Here is a 10,974-nt window from a genome sequence, read left to right on the forward strand (position 1 = left end):
CTACCACTGAGCCACCTTCCCAGCCCCCTCCCTGTTTGTTTCTAAAAGAAATAAGTTCCACATCCCCATCTTGTAGTTCAATTTATAAATGCAATGAAATAAGCACAAGGCTTCCTTTTTTTTCTTCAATGAAAGTTTGATTAATTCAAATTGGGAAATAAAAAGTAAACTCCTTGCCACAATAAGTACCGTTTACAAGTTAGTTCAATTTGCTTCCACAGTTTCAGCTATGCTGAAACATTAGAGAGGTCTGATTTTCCTAAGGTACTTAAATATCTCACGCCTGCAATCCTAGCTACTCAAGAAGCTGAAGCCGGGCACTGCTGGCTCATGCCTGTCATCCTAGCTACTCAGGAGGCTGAGATCTGAGGATCAGGGTTCAAAGCCAGCCCGGGCAGGAAAGTCTGTGAGACTCTTATCTCCAATAAACCACTAGAAAACCGAAGTGGTGTTGTGGTTCACGTGGTAGAGCACTCTCCTTGAGCTGAAGAGCTGAAGGACAGCGCCCATTGAGAGTATGAGGCCCCAAGTACAAGCCCCTGGATTTTTCTTTCTCTCTCTCTGTCAAGGCTGACACTCACCATTGAAACCATTTCAGCAAAGCTTTTCATCTACCGTGATGAGTCCGCACAAAGATCCAGCTTCATCTCCATCTCAGCCCAGCTCTGCCCCACACTGCTCTAATCCAGGAAAGACCAGAGCAGAGCAGGCAATGTCCAATATCTCCCTCCCCACCAAATGAGGCACAGGTTCCTCCACATTTGGCTTGCCCTCCAAGATAAAGCAAACGCCGAGCCTCCCGAGGTCCCTTTCCGTCTCTCTTCCTTGAAGTCTGACTGTAAAACATCACCTTTTGCGGAGATCTAGAGTCGGGGCTGGGAGGCTGGAGGCCGTCTGCCTTTGATTGGCTGTGTGACCTTGAACAAACGCACTGTCCTTCCCTGTAGCATCCTTTCTTCTGAATGAAGTCGGATTCCTAGGTTTTCAGAGCTTACTTGAAAAGTCTGTGGTCAAAACTACCCTGCAGATCAGAGCCTCACAGACTTTCCTGCCTGGGCTGACTTTGAACCACAATCCTTAAGATCTCAACCTCTTGCGTAGCCAGGATGACAGGCGTGAGCCACTGGTGCTGGCCACTGGTGTTTTGGTTTTGTTTTGTTTTTCTGGCTTAGCTATACAATCTTATCTGTACAAATGTTCTAGAACCTTCTGCCCTTGGGCACTGGAGAGGATGTTTGGGCATTGCAGGAAGCCAGATTTTTATCTCCAGTTCACTATCAAAGAAAGCCAAAAGTGGAGCTGTGGCTCAAGTGGTAAAGTGCCAGCCTGGAGTGAAAAGAAGAAGAAGAAAAAAACCTCAAGAATTGCACCCAGGCTCTGAGTTTAAGCCCCAGCATGGGCAGATCTCTGCCTCTTGAGTAGCTGGGATTACAAGCGTGAACCACAGTGCTCAGCCAGCACCTGCTATTCTTGAGCCCCATGATTTCCATAGGAGTCAGCTGTGTGGCCTCCCTGGGGAAGTGGCGGGCCCCCGGGCTGTACCAGGAGCCTCTGCCGATCTCTGTCCCTTGCAGGTTGCAAGGGAAGTGCATTATTTTTCCATTAACAATTCATTCTGGGATGTGCAGCCTTCAGAGATGCAATTAGCCACGTTATTCCTCGCCATTAGCGGTCCCTGGAGTTTGCTGGAATGTCTTGTTCCTTTTCCTCTCCATTTCCCCGCTTCTTCCATCTTTGTTCTGTTCCCCTCCCCCGTCACCACCACACCCCGCTGTGGGAATAAAACCTGGAGGAGCAGGTGGAGCGCTGTGGCTCACGCCTGTCATCCCATCTACTCAGGAGGCTGAGATCTGAGGATCGAGGTTTGAAGTCAGCCCGACCAGGAAAGTCCATGTAACTCTTATCTCCAATGAACCAGCGAAAAGCCAGAAGAAGAGCTATGGCTTAAATGGCAGAGCACTAGCCTTGAGCACAAAAGCTCAGAGATAGTGCCCAGGCCTGACTTCAAGCCTCAGTCCTGTCCTGCACACACACACACACACACACACACACACACACACACACACACATGTGTTGTGGAATAAAGGCACATAAAGCAGTCTCTAGCCCCAGAAGCCACCATTCAAATGCTCCATTGGAATCAATGAAAGAGACTTAGCAACATGATAATCCCCAGCCAGATACTGGTAAAATCCTAGCTACTTGGGAGGCTAAGATCAGGAGGATTGAGATTTGAGGCCAACTCAAGCCAAAAAGGGAAGAAAAAAAACAACTCTACCACCCCCCTTCTCAGTTCATAGCTGGGTTAAGCAGAGCACTGAGGTCAGCTCAAACTGATGGGGGAGGTTTAGAAGGACCGAGGTTCCAGCCTGGGCAGGAAAAGCCCACGAGACCCCATCTCTATGGAGAGAAGGTGAGTGGGGTAGTGCCTATAATCTCTGCCATGATGCGAAGCTCACAGTAAGTGGATAAAGACTCAAGTATATGCACCCAGGCACGCACCCTGACAGGAACTATGACTATCTCAAAAAGTAATAAGCAAAAAAAAACATGGCCAGAGGTGTGGCTAGGGTGGTTGAGCACCAGCCTTGTGAGTGTGAGGCCTTCGATTCAAACCCCATTTCCACCCCCAAGGAAAGAAACTTCCCCGGCCTCCAGCCTAGACAGGCCAGTCCCAGACTTTGAAAGGGGGCCTGGGCACTGTCCCAGAGCTTTACCACTCAAAGCTGGTGCTCTACCTCTTGAGCCACAGCTCCACTTCTGGCTTTTTTATTTTTGCTGGTTCCTTGGACAGAAGAGTATCACAGACTTTCCTGCCTGGGCTGGCTTGGAACCTCCTGAGTAGCTGGGATAACAGGCGTGAGCCAGCAGTGTCTGAAAATGTTCATCTCAGAGATCCACAGGACAGGGCATCATGGCCGCCTGCTCCGGGAAGTCCACCTTGATTTGCCCAATCCTATCTGCACACACAGCTCCTGGGTGACCGGAGGCCCTGGCCGCCTCCCGCCTGTGTCCTCATCTCTGGGGACAAGGACTCCCATGTTCCAAGGCCATTGTGATGAGGGCCCCAGGGGGCGTGTGACACGCTGCCTGGCTGTCTCCAAGCCACGGCCTCCAGGAGAGGCCCAGTTCCTCTGGGGACTGCAGCTCAGCCGACAGGAAGGTCACGGCCCCGCGGGGAGCAAGTGGAGACCATGACCACCCTCTCTCCTGAGAACAGCCTCTCCGCCCGGCGCTCCGCCTCCTTCATCTTGGTGTGTGCTTAAGATAAGGTCTTGCTAGGTGCTTGGTCTAGATCCTCCTACATCAGCCTCCCAAGTGCAGGGATTACAGGTCTGCACTACTACATCCAGGCTGCTGGGTCTCCTCCTCCTCCTCCTCCTCCTCCTCCTCCTCCTCCTCCTCCTCCTCCACTTCTGACCACCTCCATCTCCAGTGCCTGGTTTGCTCAGGGCTGGGTGAGCAGGCTAGACCCCTAAGTGAACATACAAGGAGGGGCAGGGTGGGTGATAGCTGGGTATCTCGGTCTTGCGATGGGCATCGGAACAGGGTGGAGGATGCCATCTTCCCTTCTGGTGACCCTGGAAGCTGGTGTGACCGTGTCCTTCCCGCTTGGTTGGGTCTGAGTTTTCCACGTTCATGCCCCACAGCTACTGATGGATTTTCTTTGGTGCTTTTGCCAACAATTTCAGCCTGCAGCCACTAGGTGGCAGTAACGCTTCAGTTAGTCGGATGTTACAGTTACAGAAAAACTTCCCACATAGCATTTGTGGGGTTCCCCCCTAAAATCATAATGACTAATTATAATGACCCTAAGTAATCTCAAACAATCACTGCGATTAAGATGCTAATCTTAATCCCGCCTGTAATCCTAGCTACTCAGGGAGGATGAGATCTGAGGGTCCAGGTTCGAAGCCAGCCTGGGCTGCAAAGTCCATGAGCATCTTACCTGCAATTAATTACAAAAAAAAAATCTTGGAAGGTGGAGCTGTGGCTCAAGTGGTAGAGCACCAGCCTTGAATAAAAAAGCTCAAGGATAGTGCCCAGGCCCGGAGTTCAAGCCCAAACAACAACAAAAATACACCCTAAATTCCAATAAAAGCCGGATGCTTCTAGAAGGGTCGGAATGGACTGTGTTGCAGGAGAAGAGAAAGCCCCCTATTGACAAGACAGAGTGGGACAGCTTCTTCGATGAGAATGGTCACTTGGCCAAGTCGCGGGACTTCATCTGTATCAACATCCTGGAAAGGGTGTGTTCCAGACCCCTCCGGCCTTGCCCTGGGATGGGGGCTGGGACATGATGGGGGGGAGGGGGGCCCCCAAGCCTGGCACCCTGAGGAGCAGGATCCCCATCGATCTCCATCCCCAGGGCCTGCACCCCTATGTGAGGACAGAAGCCTGGAAGTTCCTCACTGGCTACTACTCCTGGCAGAGCTCCCAGGACGAACGGCTCATAGTGGACAGCAAGAGGAGGTAGAACATTCTAGACCCCAAGCCTGCACTCAGCGGGTGCAGCCAGGTGTAGGCATGTATCCTCCTCACCCCAGCTCCATTAACCACCTCTGGAAAGTTCTCTTCTCTCCTAGCCCCTTGCCCTGTTCCTCCAGGGCTTTGGGCCTCTAGGCCTCTTCCTCCCCCCCTGTCCAGCCTCCATTTTCACCCAGAGCCAGTATGGAGCTGGTGATTTTGTGTCAATAGCTCATCTTCTCTTCCTTGGCCATTCAGCCACACCAGCTGCGCATAGGACACCCCAACTTCTCAGCCCCCTTCCCCACCCCACCCTAGTGCTGACCTCAGGAGGCTGAGATCTGAGGTTCGGGGTTTGAGGCCAGCCTGGGCAAGTAAATTAGGAGGTGGAGCTGCGGCACAAGTAATAGAGCATCAGCCTTGAAGGGGGAAAAAGCCCAGCAGGCACGGGCCAGCGTGGCCCTTATTTGACAGGTGAAGATGGGGAAACTGAGGCTGTAGCTGCAGTCATCTGCAGAGCCAGGATTGGGGTGCTGGGTGGGGGATGGAGGGCTTCACCTGATTGCACTCCAGGGCCAGCTGAGGCTGAGATGAGGGAATTTGCTCCATCTTGAACCCCGGGCTGGCTGCCCGGCGCCGCTCAGCGCCGCGCTGTGTTCACAGGAAGAATTATGAAGGCTTGTGCCATATGTACAAGAAGATCCAGCCACTGCTGGAGAATATGCACCGAAACTTCACCGAGACTCGGAACAACATTGGTGAGATGCGGGGGGGGGGGGCGGCCGGCAGAGGGAAGGACGGATGCCACTCCCCTTCCCTGCCCCATCGCCCCCTCTTCTGCCATTTCCAGGCATGGCTAACCATCTTGATTTGGGCCTGGAATTTTCCCAGCCTAACGTACCCTATTTGTGTTCATTCAGTCTCGCGTTCGCAAATACCATGCGCCCTTGCCCTTACCCTGTCTTCCTCTGGCTTTGAACTGGCTTGGATGTGGACAGGCCGGGGACTGTCACCTGGGTAAAAGGAAGGTTAAAGCCAGAGGTACCCATGGCTCACACCTGTCATCCCAGCTCCTCAGGAGGCTGAGATCTGAGGATCCTGCTTCAAAGCCAGCCTGGACAGGAAAGTCTGTGAGACTCATCTCCAGCGAAGCACCAGAAAACCTCACATGGAGCTGTGGCTCAAAGCAGTAGAGCGCCAGCCTTGAGTGGAAAAGCTCAAGGCTAGCGCCCAGGCCCTGAGTTCAAGCCTTAGGATTGGCCCAGAAAAAGAAAAGGAAAAGAAAAAGATGGAGCCAGTGTGGGGCGCTGGTGGCTCACGCCTGTCATCCTAGCTACTCAGGAGGCTGAGATCTGAGGATCATGGATCAAAGTTAGCCCAGGCAGGAAACTCCATGAGACTCTTATCTCCAATGAACCACCAGAAAACCAGAAGTGGCGCTGTGGCTCAAGTGGTAGAGCGCTCGCTTTAAGCAGAAGAGCTTCAGGACAGCTCCCAGGCCCAGAGTTCAATCCCCATGAGGGGGGGGGCGGAGGGAAGAGCCAGTGAAGGAAGGTGGGAAAAATCCCCAATAGCTGGAGCTGTGGGGCTGTTGGGCAGCGATCAGCTCCGACCTAGACCCTCTGCCAGAGGAGATACAGCCCCTCCCATACCTGTCCTTGCCCCCACCCTAGCCTATGACATCCAGAAACTGTACGACAAAGACCCAATGGGCAACGTTGTCATCAACAAGAAGAAACTGGAGAAGATCCTGCTCCTGAGCTACGTGTGCAACACTCAGGCCGGTGAGATGCGGACTGGGAGGAGCCTGCAGTGCTTATCTCCCCCACCCCCAACACCTAGGCCCTCCCCTTCCCCACCCTCCCCTTCCTCTGACCCCCCCCTCTCTCCTCTCCCCCTCCTTCTCCTCCCTCCTAACACAGAGTACCAGCACGGCTTTCACGAGATGGTGCTGCTCTTCCAGCTGATGGTGGAACACGACCACGAGATCTTCTGGCTCTTCCAGTTCTTCTTGCAGAAAACAGTGAGGCCAAGCTGGGTGGACCCTTCACCCCCATTCCCCATTCCCCCATCAACCAGCCAGGCCCACCCACCTCCTCCAGCACCCAGTCTCTGGGTCAAGTGGGGGAGATGGCTGGTAAGGGGGAGGGGTCTAGAAGGGATGAGGGGGTAAGAAGGTGTCCCCAACCCAAACCCTGCTCCGCTCCCTGCTGTCCCCTCTCCATACCCCCACTTACCCCCCCCCACCTTTTGTCATTCCTCTATTGCACCCTAGGCCTCCAGAGTCAAATCTAATAGCTTTTGGGGCACAGGTGACTCACGCCTATCATCCTAGCTACTCAGGTGGCTGAGATCTGAGGATCATAGTTCAAAGCCAGCCAGGGCAGGACAGTCCTTTTTCATAGAAAAAGCTGGAGGGGGAGCTGTGGCTCAAGTGGTAGAGTGCCAGCGTTGAGTAAAAAAGCCAAGTAAGAAAGGGAGGCCCTGTGGCTGGGAAGGTGGCTTAGTGGTAGAGTGCTTGCCTAGCATGCATGAAGCCCTGGGTTCAATTCCTCAGTACCACATACACAGAAAAAGCTGGATGTAGCACTGTGGGTCAATGGTAGAGTGCTAGCCTTGAGCCAAAGAAGCTCAGGGACAGTGCCCAGGCCCAGAGTTCAAGCCCCAAGGACTGGCAAAAAAAGAAAGTGAGGCCCTGAGTTCAAATCCTAGCACCAACACACACACACACACTCACACTCACAAACACACAGAGACCTGTGCTCATGCAGACACAGAGCCCTCCAGAGTTGGGGTTGGGAGAAATAGGACTGGGTACACAGGCCTCAGTTTCCCTCCCTGTCCCGTGCAGGAACACAGCTGCGTCATCAACATCGGGGTGAGCAAAAACCTGGACATGCTCAACCGCCTCATCAGCTTCCTGGACCCCCTGTTCGCCGAGCACCTCAGTGAGTGACCCCACCCCAGGGGGCCGCAGGTGCAGCACCGGGAAATGGGAGTCACTGGGCCCCGCCGGGGCATGGGGACCACTGGCTGGGCACCGTGAATGTCCATCCAGGTCCGGCTGGGCAGGTGGTCAGGGGCAGCCGTGGCTTTCCCACATCCTGTGCATCCCGGGCTCCAGGGTACATGGTGGGCTGGGCCTCTCTCCTGCCGACGCCAGCCTGGCATTGCCTGTCTCCCACAGAGGGCAAGGGCGCAGGCACCGTGCAGTCTCTCTTCCCGTGGTTCTGCTTCTACTTCCAGAGCGCCTTCAAGTCTTTCGAAGATGTCTGGAGACTCTGGGAGGTGAGGCCACAGCTGAGCATGGCCCAGGCCTAGAATTCAATGACTTCCTTCCTTCCTTCCTTCCTTCCTTTCTTCCTTCCTTCCTTTTCCTTTCCTGCCCTCCCCTCCCTTCTTTTCTCTTTCCCCCCTTCTCCTCCTCCTCCTCCTCTTCTTCTTCTGATTCTTTCTTCTTCTTTTGTTAGTTGTGGGGCCTGAGAACTGTCCCTCAGCTCTTCAGCTCAAGGCAAGTGCTCTACCACTTGAGCTACCACTTCTGGTTTTCTAGTGGTTCATTGGAGATAAGAGTCTCCCATCCTTTCCTACCCGGGCTGGCTTTGAACCATGATCCTCAGATCTCAGCCTCCTGAGTAGCTAGGATGACAGGCATGAGCCACCAGCGCCTGGCCTTTTCTTCTTTTTGTATGAATGTTCCTGGAGATTGGAACTCAGAGCCTGGCTCTGCCTGGAGGTCTGCTGACTCCAGCCTTCCCGGAGTCCTTTAGTTTGTAGTTTAGTTTTGTAGCTAGGGTTTCACATTTTGGGCCCAGGTTGACCTGGGGCCACAATTCTCCTACCTCTGCCTATGATGTAGCTGGGACCACAAGTGTGTATCACCATACCTAGCTTGTTTGCTTTCTGGTTTGGTTTGGTTTCGGTACTGAGACGAAGTCAGGTCCTGGGCACTGTCCATTAGCTTAAAAAAGCTCAAGGCTGGCGCTCTACCATTGAATCTGAGTTTCTCTTCTGGTTTTTATTTCTGATTCACTGGAGATCCAATTCTTTGTTGTTGGTGGTGGTTGTAGGGCTTGAACTCAGGGCCTGGGCGCAGTCTCTGGGCTTTTTTGTTCAAGGTTAGCGCTCTACCACTTTGAGCCACTTCAAGTTTTCCAGTTAACTGGAGATAAGAATCTCCTGGATTTTCCTGCCTGGGCTGGCTCATGACCCTCAGATCTCAGCCTGCCAAGTAGCTGGGATTACAGGCGTGAGCATCAGCACCCAGCTTCCCCTAAGGCCTTTTATCTCCCAAGCCCACTGTTTCCAGCACCAACGCCACGGGTACCCTATATGAGCACTTTCATAAGCGAATGAATGAATGGGGTCAGCACCTGGGCCTAGGGTTGGAGGGAGGCTAGTCATCCCGAGGACAATCTGAGATCACAGGATCCTGGCTGAGGACCACCTGTCCACAGGTCCTGCTGACCGGGAAGCCGTGCAGAAACTTCCAGGTGCTGGTGGCTTACAGCTTGCTGCAGATGGTGCGGCAGCAGGCGCTGCTGGAGAGCATGAGCGGAGATGCCATCCTCCTGGTGAGCGCCACGCCCCCGCCGCAAGCCACGCCCCCGACGGACAAAGGCCACGCCCCCAGAGACCACGGCCCCGTGAAGCCTACAAGCCACGCCCCCGATGAACACAGGCCACGCCCGCAAAGACCGCAGGCCACGCCCCCAGAGACCACGGCCCTGTGAAGCCTCCAAGCCACGCCCCCAGAGACCATTGGCCACGCCCGCAAAGGCTACCGACCACGCCCATGCATATCACAGATCACGCCCCCGCCACAGGCCACGCCCCCGGAGACAATTGACCACGCCCATAAAGGCCACCGGCCACGCCCCCAGAGCACGGGTCACGCCCCTTAAGTCCTCTGGGCCTGATACCTCAGCCCGTCTCAGGGGCATGGAGGGCGGGTGGTGTACACACACCATCAGTGCATGCACACGTATACACGGAGGCATGCGTGTGTGTTCATGTACACGCGATTGCACGTGAGCGTGTGTGCTTGCACAGGCATCGGTGCACGCGCATGCACGTGCACATGTGCTCTGCGCACATGCGAACACTTCGGCACCTGTGTGTGCACGTGTGTTCGCGCGCATCTCTGTCTTCCTCGCAGGCCTGCAACAGACTCATTGACCTGGATGCCGACCAGCTGATCTCCGACGCCTGTGTGGTTTATGCTGAGCTTTTCCAAAAGGAAGTGAGCTGCCCAATGATCTGTCCTCCCTCCCCCCTGTCCCTCCCCCCTGTCCCTCCCTCCCTCTTCCTTCTCCTCCCCCTCCTCCCCATCCCCAATCCTTCCCCCCCCCCCCCCCCCCCCCGCATTCCCAGCGTCCTTCCAAGGGTCTGATCGCTCCTCACACTCTCCTCTTCCCCAGGTACCTCAGGCATTAAAGGATTTCTTTCTCTGAGGACCAGGACAATGCAGTGGACAGGATGAAGAAGGTTCTGGATACAGGGTCTGATGGGACACTGGGGTGAAGGTGTAATACAGAGCAGTAGAACCCGTTGTGGCGTGCCACTTTGTGGGGGGATCTGGGCCCCCACGAGTCAATGGCTATGGGTAGGACTGACTTGCAGAACCTTCCAGACTTGCCTACTGGTCATTAGTGGATCCTTGGGACTCAGGTGGGAGGGGAGGCTGCCCTGGCCTTTGTCTCCATCCCTAGGCCCCCTCTTATTTCCCACACCATAGTCACATGGGGTTGAGCTGGCCCTCCCTCTGCCCTTGTCCAGACAGACAGCCTCTCCCGCCCCCAGGCCATGCCCAGCCCCAGGCCTCTGCCCCTGCCTGCCCCAGGCTCTGTGGGGAGCCCTCTGGGGGAGCCAGAAAGAATGGCAACACCCTGATTCTTGGGGGTCCACCCACTCCGCCATTCTCCAACCAATCACCCTCTCCCACTCCCTTCCTGTTACTCCCTCCAAAGGCACTGTGTCCCCAGTTAGTGTCCCCCTCTAGGGTGACAATCTCCCATCCCTGCCTGGCCCCTGGAATATGGGCACTGGGGAACAGATCCCAAGCCCACACAGCGTTATCTCTGGGTGGCTAAGGACCTAGTATTTGCTAGGCCGCAAAGACTTGTGGGTAAATGCAAGGTCTCCTTTGATTTTATGTCCCAATGCAGTGCATTGAAATCAAGGCTCCTGAAGAGAAAATGACTGTTCTCCAAGAACAAATCTGTGTTGTAAGGCATTTTGCTGAGCTTCCTCTGGCCTTGGGAAGAGAAGAGCAGAGAGAATGATCCCATGAGCATTTGTTCTTAAGGTTCTTTTGGCCAGGTAGCATTAGAGGGGTCTGTAAATTGTGGTTGAGATATAATTGCCAAGTATCTATTACAAAACTACCAGCCTGGAGCCTGTGGTTCACGCCTGTCATCCTAGCTACTCAGGAGGCTGAGATAGGAGATTTGCAGTTCAAAGCCAGCCTGGACAAGAAAGCCTGTGAGACTCTTATCTCTAACTAAC

General features: G+C 54.3%; 1 protein-coding gene across 2 annotated transcripts; it reads left to right on the forward strand.

Annotated features, from left to right (window-relative positions):
* Positions 1-3,194: 3,194 nt before the first annotated feature.
* On the forward strand, positions 3,195-9,920 carry Tbc1d21 (TBC1 domain family, member 21). 2 transcript variants are annotated; one of them, XM_013012026.1, is made up of 11 exons: positions 3,195-3,254; positions 4,143-4,250; positions 4,370-4,473; positions 5,131-5,225; positions 6,141-6,251; positions 6,390-6,490; positions 7,319-7,415; positions 7,655-7,755; positions 8,925-9,041; positions 9,626-9,709; positions 9,888-9,920. In XM_013012026.1, exons 1-11 carry the CDS (start codon positions 3,195-3,197, stop codon positions 9,918-9,920), a joined length of 1,011 nt encoding a protein of 336 aa, XP_012867480.1. The 2 variants fall into 2 exon arrangements, with proteins under 2 accessions (XP_012867480.1, XP_012867481.1); XM_013012027.1 differs by lacking the exon at positions 4,143-4,250.
* Positions 9,921-10,974: the final 1,054 nt, after the last annotated feature.

This window comes from Dipodomys ordii, unplaced genomic scaffold, assembly GCF_000151885.1.
Source record: "Dipodomys ordii isolate 6190 unplaced genomic scaffold, Dord_2.0 Scaffold15, whole genome shotgun sequence".
Taxonomy (NCBI): Eukaryota; Metazoa; Chordata; class Mammalia; order Rodentia; family Heteromyidae; genus Dipodomys; species Dipodomys ordii.